Source organism: Xiphias gladius, chromosome 8 (genome assembly GCF_016859285.1).
Source record: "Xiphias gladius isolate SHS-SW01 ecotype Sanya breed wild chromosome 8, ASM1685928v1, whole genome shotgun sequence".
Classification (NCBI taxonomy): domain Eukaryota; kingdom Metazoa; phylum Chordata; class Actinopteri; order Istiophoriformes; family Xiphiidae; genus Xiphias; species Xiphias gladius.
In genome coordinates, this window is record NC_053407.1 from 11,132,931 (window position 1) to 11,153,389 (window position 20,459).

Sequence of the window (20,459 nt, forward strand, 5' to 3'; positions counted from 1 at the left end):
GTGTGTGTGTGTGTGTGTGTGTGTGTGTGTGTTGGTGCATTGATGGGGTTTGGACCTGAGTAGAGAGTGCTGATGGGGCTGATGCTGGGAGAGAGAGACAGAGAGAGAGAGAGAGAGAGAGAGAGAGAGAGAGAGAGATTTGCAGTTTGTTCCACCATTAGAAAGACAGAGACAGATGTCAGCACCAACAGCTGCTTTAGTCAGCACTTTGAGTATACATACACACACATGCTCACACACTCACTGACAGTGAAGAGGGCGTGCCTCGCTCACACGCACAGTGTACAGAGAGGAAATGAAGATACGAACATTCGTTTAGTTTCATTCCTGAAAAACAGAAGCTAAGCGAAACCCGAGGACTGGCGGACCGACGCGCGTTCGGTCTGCTGCTGGCTCGACTGGTGGAACAAAAGTATCGATCGCCTCTCGCCTCCCTGTCGGCGGGGGCAAACCGGAGCCGCTGGGTTTGACTGGGAGCCAGCAGTAGGTGGCAGCAGTCAGTTACGCGACACCTGCCCGAGGAACCAGAATGACTGTGTGTCTGCTCTCCGGTGCTGCTCTGTGCTCAAATCAAACCTCCATGTGTCCCATCCCCTTTATGTCTGGAAATTATAATTTCTGTGATTTTATGAAAATCGACCGGGTGGTCCTCTAATTGTTACTACGAATCATTTTCTGTGAGCGCTTTTGTTGTTGTTAATGTCAAAGCCTCCAGACGGCACAGCATGTCCCTCGCAGCCTTTCTTTGTTTTCCAGTGATTTGCCAGTCTAGACACCCCCTCTTGTCTTGCTGTAACGCTGCGGTGTGCAGCAGGCAGGTGGCCATGACAACGCTGACTGCATTAAACCGGATTACCTGAGGCCTGCTGAGCCTCAGAGCCAGCCAGGGATTCCTCCTCACCGCAGGGCTCGCACACGCAGACACACACGCACACAAAAAGGGCACACACGCTCCTGCCTGTTGCTGCACAAAACGGACTAATGATCTCCCTGTGTTCATTTATTTAGCTCATTTCACTGCGGTGAGTTGTAATTCATGTTGAAATGAAGACAGACGCATGAATGCACTTAAGACTGCACGAGGGCAGCAGCAGGAAGGGAATATTGGACACATATGTTCGTACCAAGGCTCTTTTTGGCCTGGTGTAGAGGAGAGGGGAAGTACCGCAGGCTGCCCGGCCTCTCAGCCCACAGGGCCCGACCTTTTGCCCGCTTGCGTGAGAGATGGATAGGGATGAGAGAGAGGTTAGAGAGAGGGAGACAGACAGAGAAAAATAGTAGGAACGAGCAGGCTACCAGACTACAGGGTTATATAAGGACAAGAGTTTTCCATGGAAAAAAAAAAGGCCAAGAAATGCTGTTTGGAGTCAGTCATTCTTGGTGACGCATGGAAAAGTGTGGAATGCTGTGCTGACGCAACTTTCGAGCAGTGACCGTGTGTGATGAGTGTGTGTTTGAGATGAGGTTGTGTGACAAAGAGCACCGTAAGGAGAAGAAAGACAGGAGGAGAAAGTGGGCATGTTCTGTGAAAAATATTTGTAGGTGCGTGCGCGAGTGGAAAAGCGGAGGAAGAGCGCCGGGGCCTTCTGACGCAACGTTTCCCTAACTGTTTCCATATAGAAGGCCCGGGACCAGGCGCCAGGCAGCCCCTCAGCATGGAAGTGTCTGGTACCCATCAGCCACCATGAGAGGGAGGATACACGCTCGAACAGTCGCGCACACGCGCGCTCACACACATGCAACACACATTCGTGCATACGCAAATGCGCCAGACATTCAGTTCAGTTCACATGAGCTTCGCCGTCGTACAGTGAGCATTCATTGATTCGTGTATACTGTGCACATGCACGTAAACAGCTTGTATCCATGTAAAAAATGAAAATGCATAGAAACTCAGCTGCATTTGCATCACACATTTATACACCCCAAAAAATGCACATACGCTTACACAATAAACATCTCATACGCATGCATAAAAATACACATGCAAATATATGTTGTCAGTGAATGCACACATAGAAATGTATCCCATGTGTAGACACACACACACTTTCTTTGTCTCCACATGCCTGCTTGCATTCTTTTGTGCTGACTGAAAAAAAATGACCTTCCCATATATTTGTTGGAGTAAAAAAACAACAACACGTGAAGTGAAGAAAGACTCGAGCCAGTTAACATATAAATAAAAACTAAAAAAAAAAAAAAGATGACACATTGAATCAGAAAGCTATTTGAAGAAGGACATTGGACACTGGCAACAGGAAACCTGCATAAAAGTGCAGACTGCAGCACGGTGGCGGGGAGACTATAGACGGGCAGGTTACCCGAGATGCAGATCCATATAATATGAGCTGAGGGCACCTTGAAAAACAAACACACACACACACACACACACATCAGCATGGGTTGTCTGCACTCTATCAGCCACCATGAGAGGAGTGATATTTTAACAGTCACATATTATCGCTGCTACTACACATACGCAATATTGGTTATCCACACACACATGCAACACACATTCGTGCATACGCAAATGCGCCAGACATTCAGTTCAGTTCACATGAGCTTCGCCGTCGTACAGTGAGCATGCATTGAATCGTGTATACTGTGCACATGCACGTAAACAGCTTGTATCCATGTAAAAAATGAAAATGCATAGAAACTCAGCTGCATTTGCATCACACATTTATACACCCCAAAAATGCACATACGCTTACACAATAAACATCTCATACGCATGCATAAAAATACACATGCAAATATATGTTGTCAGTGAATGCACACATAGAAATGTATCCCATGTGTAGACACACACACACTTTCTTTGTCTCCACATGCCTGCTTGCATTCTTTTGTCCTGACTGAAAAAAAATGACCTTCCCATATATTTGTTGGAGTAAAAAAACAACAACACGTGAAGTGAAGAAAGACTCGAGCCAGTTAACATATAAATAAAAACTAAAAAAAAAAAAAAGATGACACATTGAATCAGAAAGCTATTTGAAGAAGGACATTGGACACTGGCAACAGGAAACCTGCATAAAAGTGCAGACTGCAGCACGGTGGCGGGGAGACTATAGACGGGCAGGTTACCCGAGATGCAGATCCATATAATATGAGCTGAGGGCACCTTGAAAAACAAACACACACACACACACACACACACACACACACACACACACACACACACACATACATACATATACAGAGGAAGCATATTGTGATAGGATTATCCATTATGATCCAGGTAATAAATACACACAGGAACATGTGGAGCAGGCTGTTCATAATAGGGAGAATGAAAGTGAGAAAGTGGGATTTACCATGTATTCGATTAGCGTGGTGGTCTTGTCGAGGAGAACTCCCATGATGGCCATAAAATAAAGACACGCACATACGCACACACACACGCAAACACATGAAAAGCAGAGGGACTCAGCTGGAGATGCTGGTAATGCCATTACCTCTGCCTGTCTCCTATTGGACTCAGTGAAACGCTCATTAAGAAACTATTGTACTCACTGAAAAAGGCCAAGGGCCATCTGGTTCTGCATGTGTATGTGTGTGTGTGTGCGTGTTGAAAGGATTTGCTCCATCTTTCTTTGCCGCTCCTCCTTACCTCACTCGTCAGTCCCGGAACAACACACAGGTTGTTCTGGCTAGATTACACCAAATGCTGGGAGTGACGCTTTGTTTGCAGAGAGACGTTGTTTGATTGCGCGAGGTGAAATTCCACCATGACATCATGAAACCAAAACTGCCTTTATAGTCAAGCCCCCATCAAGGGGACTCGATGAAATGGCCCCCCGCTGGATTTGGAGGTTTTTATGTAACATCAATGTACACTGTGTCCTCTGGGGGCAAATACCTCTCTTTGTCTTTCTCTTGCTCGCACAAACACACGCACACACACCACGACCTCGTCTCATTCTCTCATCCCCTGGAGGTAAGCGCTGTTTAAACACATCACATCATTGGCAAACATCGCACCCTCATGGACACAGTCGGATAAGGAAGAGGTGGAGCGGGGAAAGCGGGGGGCGGGGGGGGCTGAAGACCTGGAAACCAGTTGTGTGTGTTTGTGTGTTTGTGTGTGTGTGTGTGTGTGTTGGGGGAGAGAAGGGGAAGCAGAGGGATAGTGAGTCAATCTGAGAGAAGACAGGGAACAACAAGGTGACATCCCTTAGAGGTGGTTTAACAGACCCCTTCCTTATTCTCAGACACACGCACATCTCTATATTCTCCCATAATGTCTCCTGTGAAGTTGCACCGTCTCTCTGGCACTGTAGCACTGACGGAGGCACAGAAAAGTCACCAACTGTACTGGAATCGTTCCTCTGTTAGCGTTAGAGCTAGCAATGCCAGAAACCTCTGTATTTCTCTTTTGAAAGTTGTTTTTCATCTTTTGAATCACGCTTAACAGCCAACATTCAATTCTCTATAGAAATTTTCAGTGACCCTGTAACCAACGAAAAAAAAGGTATTAATGCAACCAATGAATGTTGCCCTTATACACTGGAGTACGGTACTTAAATACAATTTTGAGGTGCTTTACTTGTTTAATTTCATTTTCTGCCACTATATACATGTACTCCACTACTTTTCAGAGAAAGTATTGCACTTTTTAGGAAATATGCATATTTGCCTTCTTGCTGAGAGTTAGCTATAAGGTTAGCTTAGCTTAGCTGAGCTCAAACACTGAAAAAAGGAGGAAAAATTTTTTTACACTTTGGGTTTTGTATAAATTTAAAAAAAGACTTATAATGTGGTTATTAGCAACCTTTAGAGGCGACGGTGGGTGGATTTCTTGTTGTTGTTGCTAGCTACCTTCTCATGGTGGCAGCTTCATATTTGAGTACATTTGGAAAAGTAAGGTTTTGAATGCAAGGCTTTTGCTTTTACATTTGTATTGTTACTTTTCCTTTCTTCCACTACTGTTAACACTTGTGTCGAACTGTCTTCCAATCTTAGAACATTACAGGCAATAATTTGGTGTAAAGTTCATAATAAGGTGGCCATCTCTTTCTAGAAATCCATTTTGAACGCATCTTCTCTATTAAATAATTCACCATCTCATTAGCATAAGGAAGCATGTAGCATTGCCAGTGTCTTGGAGAAAAAAAAAAAGAAAAAAAATCAATAAAGCTGTGTTGTGTGGTCAGAGTGGAGTTGTTCAACACAAAATCAATAGCAAGACTCCACGACTCAGGATGTCGTAATGTGTTGTTCATCTGTTTGGTGGAATTCCCTTCCCAGCCCTGTTCAGTCCCCATGCCAGCACACAAGAAGAAGCAGAAGAGAGGAGTTTGTATTTTGTCATGTCTGTATTTTTGTCTCATTTTCACAAAACATGTACAGGGGAAGGAAAAGCCTTTCAATAGAACCTGAGGTATTTTTGCGTCAAGCAGCCTAAGGAATCAGGATTTTCTTTTAAAAACTCATCTAAATTCATCAGTGTTTTTAGATGCATTGCTATTTACACAACATGATGATAATAATAATAATAATAATAATAATAATAATAATAATAATAGTTCAATAACAACAATTTTAGCAAATGGGACAGCCTGCATCATCTTTGTTACATGTCATAAATAATTCTAACAACATTTTTTAAAAATATAGGGAGAAGGGTGAGGAGAGGAGAGGTTGCTTGAGCCTCATGGGAACATAGGAAACTATCTGATCTTACTGTAGCTGCAGCAGCACAAGGTCAAAGGTCAGAGATCGCCAGAGAGAAAAGCTAATCAAGGGTCGAAAGGAAAAATAAACACATTTTACATTATAAATAAATAACCATCTCGCACCAGGAGAGCAGAGTTTTCATTTCTTTCACCTCAGGATATGAAGATCCACTTTTTTTTCCTTTCTATTTTGTTATGCTGTTTTTTTTAATCAAAGCTTTGGAAAATAAGAAATTAGAAAAAAAAAAAAGCGAGGGAGCTTTACTGACATGCATTGTGCTGATGTACCAGCAGCTGTGTACCCTGTGCTGGGCTTGGCTCACTGAAAGATCCCCTGAGAATGAACAAAAGAGTGTGTGTAGGGCCTATGCTTTACATGTGCGAATATAGGTGTAAGTGCATATAGTATGAGTGTGTGTGTGTGTGTGTGTGTGATGGTTTGAGCTTTGGTGGGACGTGCTATGATAACAACTGATGAACTGGTACTGGCTCGGAGAGGACACTCGAGTCTTTGAATCTCAGACTCGTGAGAGAGCGTGTGTCTGTTTGCATATAGTTGTTGTTATGCAAGCCCTCATGAAACTGGCAGAAAATGTTTCACTGTATATGAGTGGCCGAGAGAGTGTGTGGCTACTCTGTCTTCCTCTGCACACGGTCAAAAAAAACAAAAAACAAAAAACAAAACAGTCTTTTTAGTCAGTACTTGAGCCCTCAATTGTGATAAATCCATGAATTCAAACTGCAGACGAGCCAAAACAGAGACCCTGTTCTTACAGATCTCACTAGTAGGATGTCTGTACCATCCTCCTAACACCAAACAGAGGCTCCATATTTGGACATTAAAACTCGACACTTTGTTTTCTGAGGATCATGTTGCCAGGCTGTGAATGGAAATCGAAATTGTTCATCAGAAAGCAGAAAAGTGCAATTCATACACCACTCTCCCCAAAGAAGGAACAGCACATATTGCTTGCTTGAATTTGTTGAATGTGTGTATTTGTATGAGTGTGTGTTCATAAATACCATACAGCAAATAATAATTATAATTCAACAGAAGAAAAAAAAAGAAATAAATCCACAAAACATTATATTATTTCTCATTACCAGAATGAACCAGTACAATAAATTAAAACTATAACTGAACAAAATAAAGTCCATTAGAAGTCCATTAAAATTGCTATATATATTCATATTGTCTATATAGTATTTGTCTTGTCCGAGGTCAGCCTTTCTGATGCATGATCAGTGGTGACCATAGGTGGTGACTGGGAGCAGTGGGAGGGGGTTGGGGGGTCTATAAAGGAGCTGAAGGACCGTTAAAGAGAACCATCTTCACCATCCCGAAATCTCAGTCCCATCACACTGTTAATACTGGAAACAAGGGAGCCAAAGTCAGGAAAGACACACTGTGCTTTGGGGGTGGGGGAGACACAGCCTTTTTCGCTAAGATTCTTCAACTCAAAGGTTTGTCATCAACAAAATGCTGAGGATCCTTCATTTTTTGGATGATGCAGTACCGCCTTTAGAATAAGTCCTTGGGATCTCTCTGCCTTGTGCTGTGAGGGATGTGTGGAGACAGTGACGTTAAGTAGGCTGCTGTTGTTGATGTTGTAATAAAGAGTCTGTAGCAGGCAGAGCCACCGGGAAAGGGGGGTGGGGAATCTGCCGTGCGAGGTTCTGAGGCTTTCTGACACTGGGGTGAAGCTTTGGGAGGAAACATGAGGCTTGGTTCAAATCACAAGCTATACACCCACTGAAGCACACTACATTTGACCAAAGGCAAGCAGTTTGTGTCCAAACTCTGTCAAAATAGGGGTATTCTATATAATAAGGATGCAACGTGTCACTTGCCCTGTGTCGTTCCTTATTATGTGTGCCAGAGCTCAGAAACATTAAGAGTTTCAGTACCTACAGTACAGTCACAACCCTGTACCCCACCCTCACCCAGACAGATCTGTATGAGAGTTCAGGATGGTTATGGTCTGCTAAGCACCACATCTCAAGTGCCGTCTGTCCAGGTGCGAATGTTAGTTCGCTTGCTAACCTTTTCACATTAACTCTTTGCTTTTGTATCTATTTGTCGTTCTCTCAGTTGGAGTCCTCAACACTGTCTTTGAGGGGAGCACAAAAAACCCCTTTTCCGCTCCTCCTCATATGTCCTCCACTTGAACTCCCTCTAACCAGGTGCATTTTTGCCCCCAAGGGACAGCTCTGATCATTTCCATTATCTGTCAGGATACCTCGATGATCTCCATGCTCCCAGAGAAGCTAGACTGCTTCCCGATCTTCCCAAGTTCTTCTCGGGACCGTGTCTCAGAGATGCCCTCCTCAAACTCCATCTGACAGCTGCGCCGCTTGAACTGCTTCTCTGACGCAGGCCCGCTGTTGTTCGAGCTGTTGGACATGGACACTGTGGACGACGATGCGGAGTCACGTCGGTCTCTCTGCGTCTGTGAAGCCGAGGGCTTCTCCCTCTGGGATTTGTCTCGTAACCGCACACCTTCACTGCACCCAAACGCCACATACGCCGAGCTGCTCCCAAACCTCACCGACGACTCCTCTCCTGCTCCATCCCCTCCTCCTCCCAGCTCCATCTCTTTCTCACCACCCTCCTCTGCCCCAAAGTGCCAGGGGGCATCTGTCGTGGGGGTGACGGGTGTGACCGGAGTGGTGGCCTGGACAGTGTCTCTATGTTTGGTCCACATGGCCCCAGACCCCACTGTGGGCAGGGAGGGTAGTGAGAGGAGCAAGGAGCCCTTTATGTTCTCGTCCAGGCTGGGGCTCTTGTGGTCCAGCGTCAAACTGAGAGACTGTGGAGGTTGGTGTTGTTGGGAGTGGACTGGCGAACTGCCGGAGCTGTGCTTGTGTTTTCTCCTGGGTCTAGATGAGGACGAACTAGATCGGTGGACTCCTTCACTTCCTCCGAGCCCCAAACCTCCGATGCTGCCACCGCTGCCTGGTGAGGGGAATGGTGAGTCAGATGAGCTGGGGCTGTCTAGGACGGGAGATGCGGAGCAGACACCATTGGAGGTGCCTGTTCCTGGGCTGTCAAGCTTGCACAGCTTGGGGACGTCTTCAGAATGTGTGGGTGCCAGGCTGGGGCAGTGGGGACTGTTGGGGGAGTAGACAGACTTAATATCCAGGGAGAAGGAGCGTTTGAGCCGGTTAGTGTCCATGATCCTCTCTGCAGAGAGGTGCAGGCCATTGAAGCCTTGCTGGAGGGAGGTGGGTGATGGTAGCTTGGGCTCGGGTGGGATGTGTGGCTCTGCCACAGATGAGTCATAGCTGTTATGGTGACCATTCATCTCGAAACCTGTGGTGACTCCATTAACATCTGAGCTTTGTTTAGTGTTGTTTTCAGAGATCTTGTCATCAGAGGTTGAAGTTAAAGCTTGGAGTAATCGAAGGCCCTTCTCAAACTCTAGCAGCTGACCAAGGAAGTTGAAGTTTGGGGATATGGACGGTCTTCGGTCCTTTACAAACCTGTCGGGAGGAAAAAAAGATGAAAAAATATTAGTCACAGCAAAGCAGTTTTAAGGCAACTCTAAACAGTGCAAGTACTATGTGTGAATACATGAGAAGTACTGAGGAACTTTTTAAGGGCAGAATCCGTAGGGTGTGAAATGTTTTACTAATGCACAATACATACTCCTGTGTCAGTGTTGTTCAGACAAGGCAAATCAATGCCTTTTGTACACACTGTGTTCCCTAGCAGCCATCTGACAATTTCATTTCTCACGACTGGAGGGGTGGGGGTTGAGAAAATCGTCTAGCGTTTCTTTCAAGGGTGAGTTGCCTTTTTACTGGGGCTGACACCTTAGCTCAGCTGGTGGTGGACGGGAGGAGCAGGCGTACCTGTAGGCATCGTCTGAAGACAAGCCCATTGTCTTCATGATGTATGCAATGGCAATGGTTGCTGAACGCGAGATTCCAGCCAGGCAGTGCACAATGACTCTGCAGTTTGACACCTTAGCTTTGTCTGTCATGAGGGGGGGATAAACAGGTATGAATACACACAACTATACACAGATGTACACAACACTACAGATCCCTGACAGGTCTCATCTTTAGCACAAATTCTCTGGAGACAACCAGCACCTATTGAAGGCAAACTGACAGCTCCTGGAAGAGTGCAGGTGTATCATCTAACCGGATGTGTTACACCTGACACTATTGTTGCTTAAGCTGCATGTGAACGTTTATTAATTGTGACAATGTGTGGATATGTTGTATTGAATATCATGGCATTCTTTAACACATAACTTGAGATGTATTTACTTCCTTGTAAAGACACTTGCTCAGTGGCTATTGTGCTTTGTGCTGCTAATCTTCACCAACACATTATGTCTCGTTTTATTATATTGTCCTTCCTCTTACCTATAAATTCATTAGTTTTGTCCAGCCAGGGAAGCAGTTTCTCACAGTAATTGTCATTTACTGGGATGCGCATGAAGTGACTCTCACTGATAAAGTCTGGCTTGGGGCAGGTGTTGCTGGCATTCAGCACATAGGTGATACCATTCTGAGCCATTAGATCCTGCAGAGGAAGAGATAAAAGGGGTTTAAGGTCATTTTTTGTTGCCAGGTAACAGTAACAAGCCATTTATCTTTCTTTGAAGGTATTGAAATAAATGAAAAGATGCTAAATAAATTCTACCTTGTTGAGGACGTCCTTCTGTGAGCCCAGGTAGAGGTGTGGCAGGATACGAGTTGGCCCTACATTAGCCACAGGCAAGCAGGGCTGGGACAAGCTCATAGGTAGAGCAGTGGCAGGCTTCCCTTCACACAGGCCGGGGAAACAGGAGGAGAAAGCAGCAAAACCTCCTGCAGAGAAAGTAGAGAGGGAGAGAAGTGGTTAGGTACACTAATGGTTTTCCACACTGCAGTCACAAAGCACACCGGGAACTCTGCAAACACTCTCACAAGCTCATCAAGACCACTGAAAAAAAAAACATTGCACCAACATTAGCAGACAGACGCTCTATAGGCTTTCAGAGGTGAATCTTGGCTACAATGTCTGGGTCCTGCTTAGTGCAACAGGAGCAAAAAGAGGCTCTCTGAGCTTCTGTGTGAGAGTTAGGAGAAATGCTAGGCGGCCAGGAATGCGTGTGTCTGGCCCTTTAAGAGGCAGGCGGCTCCACTTTTGGCATACGTGTATATGAGCGTGTCTGTGTGTGTGTGTGGCTCTGTTTCCTGCATGAGCTCATGTCCTGTAGCAGTGCATTGCGTCAGGCTGGGGGAATGAGAGAGGCCACAGGTGCAGGGCCAGGACAGAGGCCCAGTAACATCCCCCTGACAACCGAACAGCACACACACACACACACACACACACACCCACGCACGCACTTGCACACGCGCACACAAGGACACACATGCATGGAACTGCATATGCACACACACATACTAACAAGATGATACACTCCAAGAAGACACAATCTGATGAAATTATCACATACTCCAGCAGTCAACATATGCTCAATATTCACTCTCACTCAACACACACACACACACACACACACACACACACACACACACACACACACACACACACACACACACACACACACACACTCATCATTACTGTGCTGTACAGCGGTTGTATAACTACAGGGTGGGGGCCAACGGGGGTGAGGTGTGTGTGTGTGTGTGTGTGTCTGTGTTGAGAAGTGGGCACTGACCTCGCTAAGGAGTGTAGAGACGGGAGGGAAGTGCTTCAAGGAAACCGTGAGCCCCTGAAAGGAGATTAGAACCTAATCTAGGTTCAGCCCTGCCTGACCCAATCTGGGACGTAGTGCGCACTAACACACGGTCACAGAGTGAGAGTGAGTGAGACATGACATCACTGTTCTAAAGTAGCACACACAGCACAGTGCAGGCAGGACATTGCCTTCCGCTGTAACACACACCCAGCTGCACTACTCTTGTAGCAATGGCTGGCCAACACACACACAGAGCACACAGTGTCAGCATCATGTGCTGTGTACTCTACAGATCTGAGATCCAGGATAAATAGTAAGAAGCTGCAAAAAAAAAAAAAAAAAAAAAAAGGTTACGCAGCTTTGGCATGTGGAGCTATTTCACAACACCACAGCTTCTATGCATCCTCATGACCCAGTGCTATTCTGGGTGCACTGTCCCTTTAAGAGCAAAGTGAAGAAGGCCTGTCTGTTTCCAGCTATTAATGGCAACCAGTGGAGCAATGACATCAGTGCTCCACATGGGGGGTAGGATTGGAGGGAAAGATAGATGGATAGATGCAGAAAGAGCGAGCATATAACTTACAAGATATATGAGGGGAAAGCTTAATGCAAGGAAAGAGAGGCTGAGGAATAGCTGCTGTGCTAGCGTGACTCTATGATCTAACCTTTTTGGCTTCTATAGTGTAGACTAAACATACATATGTAGTTCACAGTTTGGCTTTAGCCTGTGCTGGCTCTGTAAATCACCACCAGAGTCTCTTTCTAGTTATCCTTTGGGCGGTGCTACAGCGTCACTAATTGATAAAACATATGGAGGAAGGGTAGTTCTTTGAAGGGGTTTCTTCCTGGTTTCTCTCTTCCCAAGCTGCTGGTATGGAGCCTGCGCGCGCACACACACACACACACACAAATACACACACACTCACGCACACTTGCAAAGAAAATAAATGGTGCTACATATAGCCTCCACCACAGGCATATACTGTATCTGTGTGAGGAAGTGGTATGTTCCTGGAAACAGTTAAATCAACAGGAAAAGCCTCACATAACACTTCAACCATTTCCCTTTCAATGCGAGGACACTGTTAGAGAGTTGTTAGAAGGACAGAAGACAGGAGGTTCTACGGCAGAGACGTCGATTGCGTGGGAGTGTTTAATACTGAAGAGAAAGTGCGTTTGTGTGTATGAAGGGAAGTGGACACATGAATGAAAACACTCCTCTCAAAATATCCTTGCCCTTTAATCTTGTGTGCGTCTGGATTAATAATTACAGACATAATTACTGTAGCTGACCTCATCTCGTGTAAGTAAATAGTAAAATGGCAGGAAGAATGGCGGGCCAATGTGTGACTGGGAGATTGAGTAGGGGGTTACGGGCATGATGGGAGACTGGAGTCAGAGATAAGAGAGCAGGACTGAGTGTGTCTGCCTGGTTTTTTAAGGGCTATTACATTACTGTGACATTACGTCAACACAATTACAAACACCCTTTATGTAGTCAAAGCATTACACGGCCAACGCTAATGGATGTTAGTCACACAGGAGGTATAATGTTATTGTCACCTCATCACCTGACCCCAGTCTACTTTAGGTTGTCATGATGAAAAGGAAGGGCAATGATGTTGATGACAGTCAACTCATTGTGTCCCCGAGTGTTGTCAAGATGTAATAAAACACACACACTGAGCGTCCAAAGGGCACATGACACACACACACACACACACACACACACACACACACACACACACACACACACACACACACACACACACACACACACACACACAACAGCGAGCACCAAATAATCCAAAGAGACATGGCCTCACATTCTCCATAAGAAAACGATGACACATCCGTCCATTCCAATCTAAGTACACAAAGCGCACACATAAACACACTGTACATTCACACTGAGGTCACTGAAAATACCCTGTGACACACACCAGCCCAGCTGTCCACAAAGATGACATCAGAAAGTCAACTGGGAGAGATGAGTTCACCTTTAGTGCAGCATGATAATCAGCAGAGACTAACACATGGCTACATTCAACTCAAGATATAAACTTAACTACTTGGAAAAAGTAGCTTCACTGAAACAAGAAATACTAAGCTAAACCCTACACTACAGTTCAATTTAGAAATGAGCTCTCTGCAGAAACAAAGGCTCCTGTGAGGAAAACCGTCACGCTGAAGTCATGATCTTGTGCCACACAGAAATACTATTCAAACTTCAACTTTGACTAGATCACCTTTTGCACTGCACTAGGTCATGTATCTTTACCTCCTGGAAAATCTACTTGGATGTGACTAACCCAATTCTGAGCACAGGCAAACGGAGTTTGGGTAGAAAAGTTTGGGTAGAAAAATATGCGCACAACCGGGGAAAGAGGGCACTGTGTCGCCAGCAGCAATGCTAGCCAGCGGTGACTTCCTTTTTCCGATTTCCTCTGCCCACTTCATCACTTATGCAACCGCTTATTTTCCTCTCTCGCCCTGTCAGAGCCGAGCACTCAGGCCTCCTTTGTTTGCTGGCAGCGAGCGGTGGTCTCTCTCCTCATCAATCATTTCCTTCAACTAACTTAATATTCACATTTCAGTTCAGTTTAGAGGCGCTGGCTATTATCCAACAGACAAGAAATTTCTTCTGCTAAACACACATGAAAAGTGTGTTTAGCAGAATACATTTGGATATAATTGAGGCTTTTTGGAACTGTGCTGCTTGGTGGATTGAAAGTGGAATTCCAGAGATATTGACCAGACAGACAAAGACGCACAACACCTGCCTGGCTGTTATGGTTCAAGGGAGCTCTGCTATTACATCACTGCTGTTGGTACAATTGACTGCCTCATCAATACAACCTCACCCCCTCCCTCCCGCCTATGTGCCTGTGTGTTTCAGTCTCTGTGCAGCTTTCGGTTGCCCTCTTTAACTTGTCTGTTAAAGGAGAGGGGACACACACACACACACACACACACACACACACACACACACACACACACACACACACAAAGCAAGCATGTACACACACACACACACACACACACACACACACACACACACACACACACACACACACACACACACACACACACACACACACACACACACACAACCCTCTACAGCCTGGGGGCATTGATCTGCCTGAATTACTACCCTGCACCCCTCCATCCCTCCCTCCATCGTTCTCCTCTGTGGTTCATATCAGGGGAGACATGACGCCATCCTCTGTACCCCTCCAGCTGTCCCCTCCACTATGAGGGGACATTAGCATCTCAATGTGAACCCCCCCCCCCCTAAAAAAAAAACATGACATCATTGCACACATGTCCCACTCAGCTCCACAAAGGCTGTGCTGCAGCCTGGAGAAGCGATGGAAGTGTGTCTGTTTTAGGGGGTAGAGTGGGCAACGTCTGTCAGAAATATGGAGATTGACAGGCCGGAGATGAGCTAGTAGGATGAGGTCATCGCTTTTCACACAGATTGATGACGGGCGGGAACAACTGTATGATTCATATGTCATCCTGGCTGATGGTTAAACTGTTTATTGTTCCTCTATCTTACTGGACAGAGAGCTGGAAAATTTCACTTTGATCAGTTGCTGTTTCAGCAGTACTGTGTTATTGCAATATATGACTATAAAGTCTCCTGTAATTTAGCCTGCATTCACAAACCCATTTCAAAATAACCTATGACAGACACGATTCTATTTTCACCTGCTAGTGGCAAATGTGCAATTTTTTTTTAGCTCTCTGAGCTAACTAGGGTTTAACCGTTCAAGCAGCAAAACTTGGCTGCTTAGAGATGACTAGTACAAACAAACAAACAAACAAACAAACACACACACACACACACACACACACACACACACACACACACACACACACACACACACACACACACACACACACACCTAAAAGTGTGGCAGGTGTGGAGAGCTGCTGTGCTAACTGCTTTAAACCGGCTCTCTGATATGCATTGAGCTTCGACATTTACTTACAAACTTTACACTTATATTCTCACATTTATTTACACCAGCACATCAAACTTTCAATGAATGAATGGCTGAGTTGATACTTTGTGTAATATGAGGATAAGTGTGTTGGTGCACATAAAGGATTTTTCTACAGCACCATTGCTTTGCATTGCCTCATCACTCTGTGTGAAAAGGTGTTACGTTAAACACCTGCAGTGCACACTGCACACATATCAATAACCAAATCTCCACAAGACAACATTCTGCAGAGAGAGTGAGCAGGGGAGAGAGAGAAAGGCCAAGAGCAGAGGAGAAGAAAGAGAAAGAGAGAGAAAGAGAGAGAAAGAGCCTTTGTGATACTTTTACATCTCAATGACCACAGGCTGAGAGAGCATGAACACTATGTCATACCATGGGTCACGGCTCTCATTCTCTCCCCGCGAGCCCTTTTTCTCTCCTCTCTCTCCTCTTCATCGCTTCTCGTCTTCATGATGTCATCCTCTTAATCCCCCTTCTTCCTATTCTGTCTCTCTAAACACATTAAATGCACAAACAATAAGGTGGGAAAACAACTAGTGGTTTTGGCTGGGTCCCTGCGGTGTATTCTTTTAGCCCGCTGTGGCAGTAAATCTCACTATTGATCCAGTGCACGGCCTTAAAATTCACTTCACATCTATCTTTCATTTGCAGCCCGCCTGGACTGGAATACCTCGATACCTGAGAGCCCACTGTGCCTGCAGTGCACAAACCGTTATCGGGGGTCTTCCCCTCGGTCAAACCTTCTGTACCTGTATTCAACAAAGGTGTATTTAATAGCCAAATCCCCGGCAAGTACACTTTCATGTGTTTACATCCCCAAAATCCATATTAAATCACCCTTCCATCTTCACTCTGTATAATAGCTGTCTGACCTCTGTTCACAAAAGCCTACATCATTAGCATGTTATTCTACAGAAATGAATGTTCTCATTCTCTCATCAACTTGCCCCCACACACATCCATACACATCACTTCTCTTCTCCTGTGTCCAGGTGAATACACACCTCGTAGCTCTCTCCCCTCCTTCATTCGGCGGACCCTGATCTTCAGCCTCATGTCTGTTTCCTGCAGGTCCGGCCAAAAACAGTCCTCCGCTGGGGCAATCACCACATCCAGAGGCATCCCCCAGAACACGCTCTTGTCTCACGCACACACACGCACACACACACACACACAGATGGAAATGTTCTGGTGCTCCTTCCTTCAGGGATGGAGCGATCAATGCCCCCCTTGCTGCACAAAAAAAGCCAAAACAGACAAACAGAAGTTCTCCTTAAAGGGCTGACGGAGGTGAGCCCACAGTCTGAGTGTAAAAATCCCAAGCTGACAAAACTCCTGCTGGTGCCCAAGTCCACTCTGGTCACGTCAGCTGCTACAGTGTCCTGGCAGTGACCCTCAGAGAATTGGGTCCAACAAAAAACTAGTCCAAAATGTCTCTGGACACACTCCTCAAGTCCACCTATGGCCAAAATCCCATGCAATCCCCACAAAAATTCCTGAAATGCTCCTGTGTCAATATTTAGCAGTTCTGTGGTTTTGTGAAGAATGGTCGCCACAGAGAGCGCGAGAGGAAAAACAAAAGTGAGTAGCCTGTATTGCCTGTATGCAAACGCCAGCTGTAATCTGCCTGCAGCTGGTTTACAGAGCGTCTGTGTGTCTCTCTGAGCCCTCTCTCTGTCTCTGTGAGTCCACAGCCAGAAAAGCAGCCCACTATTGTTGTGCTGCTTCACTCTCCCCGTCTCTCATTCGCTCAGTCGCTGGCTCACACTCCTCCCTCTCCCTCCCTCCTCCTCTCTCTCTCTCTCTCTCTCTCTCTCCCTCTCTCTGCAAAGATGATGACGGAGCTGCACTCTCTCCTCGAGCTCTGGGGGTGAATGAGCTCACTTGCCGTGAGCTCAGACTATGCCCCCCTCCTACTCCTCCTCTGCTACCTCCCTTGCACCCTCCCTCTCTTGTGGAGCCAGCGCTCCGTCATAGCTAATGTCTAAGGCATGTAACCACATTCCTTACTCACCCAAGAAATATGCGGCCACCTCAGGGGCCTAGCTGTGGAGCAGGGATCTATCAGGGAAGGATGGAGGCTAAGACACAGCTATCAGGCTGTTTAACAGATACATACACAGGACTGGAAGACTGATTAGTCTCTGTGTTGTTAATTACAGAGAAGTGAAATGCTCGCCTAATAAAAACAGACTTGTGTTGATGTATATGACAATATGTTTCCTAATATGAAGGATGATGGTTGCATGTTTTCTGGGTTTGTGAACTTGCCTCCTTCAAAGCATTAGTAAATAAATGAGTTACAGAATTATGCTTTTCAAATAGGTTACATTATTATATATCAATAATGATTATCTGTTATCAGTCCTCAAACTATAAATTGTACATCTTTCATAAAAGGTACACATTATATCAATAAGCAGAAGCTATATTGCTACATTAGATGGATTGCCTTAAAAGTACTGTAGCCTCTAAGCACATTACACTTACTGCAGGGCTGGATTAAGACTGTGTCAGTGTGTTGAAAGCTGATTTGTCTCCTGAAGGTGAGGGAATGTGTGTGACGTCGCCACGTTTCCTGCGCTGGTTCATGTCTAACGCGCCTGAGTTTGGACAATGTGTTCTCGTTGTCGAGGATGAAAAGGTAGACAGGAGAGGAGAGGAGAGGGAAAAAAAATTAATGCTGAGGAGAAGGGAGCAGAAGGGAAAAAAAGAAACAAAAGCTGACAAAAGTGGAAGGGAAGACTAGAGATGATGAGAAGACCGAACAAGCTCGTGGTTGGCAGCCATTATCCATTTGACAGGCCACAGACTCCTGGTACTTTACTATGGAATGACAAACATGTAGGCCACAAGTCCAGCTACGGAAACAAAGCAGCACTAGACCTAACATAACCGCTGGTGGAGACTGAATGTTAACTAATTATTATGAAAGTACAGCTGCTTTCAATACATTTTAAAGACCCAAATGCAAAACTAACCTTGAAAACATAGGAAAATTAGTGAGTTAGTGAGACATTCGAAAAGGCCCTAAAAGAGAAAAAAAGGTCTTCATAAATCTGGTCTTAACATCGCGGTTGTTTTTGTCAATCATCTTCTTGTTTTAACAAATAGCACAGAGTTTTTTTTTTGTTTGTTTTTTTAAAAGTACCTTCCGGTGGGCCAGTCATGTGTCCTGTCTGACTGTGTGCTCAGTCTCAGGTTGAGACATCACAGTACACTGGTCACATTCAAACCAGGTCAGATGGGCCTCGAATAAATTAAGTCACTGCGCAGTGAGCCCTGCTCCAAAAAAAAGCAAATAAGCTTATACAAGATGTCTAGTTAGGGGGGCAGCTGCATGCTGTCTGACTGACCTCATCTCATCACTGTAGACCCATGAATGATCACACACGGGTGAGAACAGCCTTACGTCACCCTCAACTATGGGTCACTGAGAGAGGGAACGAGAGGAAATAGGTCACTTTGGTGATGATGGGCTTTGTAAAAAATCCAGACATTGGTTCTGGGAGGGAGTCTTAACTATGAGCAAACACACACACACACACACACAGACACACACACAGACACACACACACACACACACACACACATACATTTTGTGTCTCATCTGAAGCTGGTTGGAGCAGGTGTGGCACTCCACAGTGGTCAACTGGGGTCACTACACTTCAAACACACCGATCATCGCGCTGGTTTGAATCCACACCTCGGTTTGGTTGTTCTGTCTGTGTGGCTCGAAGCCATAAAGCAGCTGTGAAACACATGACTTCCTAACACCTTCAGAGCCACAGCAGTGGAAGCCAGCATTAACAAAACAAAGTAGCTGCTGGCTGATGTTTTAATGGTCAAACTCTTTTGAGCTCCTAAAGCAAATACCGTGCCCCTGTTCTCTTTATACCTCTAGTCCTCAGCAGGGTAACAAGGCTCAGAATAGTAGGTGTGTTAATTAGAGGATTACAGCCAAAATGCTATAAATGACAGCCAGGCCTTTTTTATTGACTGCACATGTGTGCCCTGCTGTGACAGAAATAGGTGGGACGGTCAGTCCGGGCACCCCCCTCCTCTGACATCTCTTAGATTTAGAGCATGCTTTTATGGTAGAGGGCTTGTTACTGGGACAACACACAGTTTACACACACATACACACACATAGAGACCAGCAAAAACAGACAGGGAGAGAAGTGGAGATGAGTATGAGATAGCGGTGTAAAGCAGAAAGAGAGAAGGTGTGGAAAGGCCAAAGGGGCGTTGGAGACCAGAACAACATGGAACAGCCTTTGCAAACAAGGTGTGCTGTGCATGGTGCAAACAGTAATGGAGAACGAAGGTCAGTCGTGTACAAGCAATGAAAGTTAAGGCTTTCAGGTCTTGGGTCGAACTAACAAGAGAACATGTTTGGATTTAAAACTACAGCCAAGATTATGGAGCATCCAGTTTTGTGTTTGTGAAGTTGTTATACAAGTGTCATGAATGCAAATCTACTATGTACTGGTATAACAGGTGTGACCTGGAAGATGTTTGATGTCTTTCTGATCTACTGTCTGTAAACACCTTTATACTTTTCCTGTTAACTTACTACACTTAATATTTACTTAATGTCATTCCTTTTTCGACATTATTACCCAATAATAACCCTGTTTTATTTTATATAATGTTTTTTATCATTATTGTCCTTTACGAACAGATTCAAGTTTTTTTTTTCCACACTCATCTGATTATAGTTTCCAAGAGCCGAGGTTATAAAACAAATTTCTGAGACAAATTTGATTGATAGCAAATCCGACTAAACACTTTTTCAATAGTAGAGTGAGAAGAGCTTCTTCAATCAAAGTAAAGCTCCATTTTTAATGTTTCACAACAATGTATGGATGAACATGGAAATGACATTCATTTTTGAAACACTACAGATTTCAGCTTTAATGATCATAACAGCGACATAATTCGACATGTTTATGTATTAGGACTACAATGATTACCTTATCTATCGATTAATCTGCCGATTTTCTTTTTTGATTGATAAATTGTTTGGTTTATAAACTGTCCAAAGATATTGGGTTTATCAT

At 45.0% G+C, this 20,459-nt stretch overlaps 1 protein-coding gene across 4 annotated transcripts in view; it reads right to left on the reverse strand.

The window, feature by feature from the left end:
• Positions 1-5,321: 5,321 nt before the first annotated feature.
• dusp8a (dual specificity phosphatase 8a) overlaps positions 5,322-20,459 on the reverse strand; it is a 45,140-nt gene continuing 30,002 nt past the window's right edge. For 3 of the 4 annotated variants that reach the window (XM_040133191.1, XM_040133192.1, XM_040133194.1), the window contains 4 exons: positions 10,342-10,508; positions 10,062-10,221; positions 9,540-9,663; positions 5,322-9,167 (listed from right to left, as the gene is read on the reverse strand). In XM_040133191.1, coding sequence (XP_039989125.1) covers positions 7,916-9,167; positions 9,540-9,663; positions 10,062-10,221; positions 10,342-10,508 — 1,703 coding nt within the window. In that variant the 3' untranslated portion in view covers positions 5,322-7,915. Of the gene's footprint in view, positions 9,168-9,539; positions 9,664-10,061; positions 10,222-10,341; positions 10,509-16,400; positions 17,212-20,459 lie in introns of those variants that run through there. The other variant, XM_040133193.1, reaches the window with a different exon arrangement.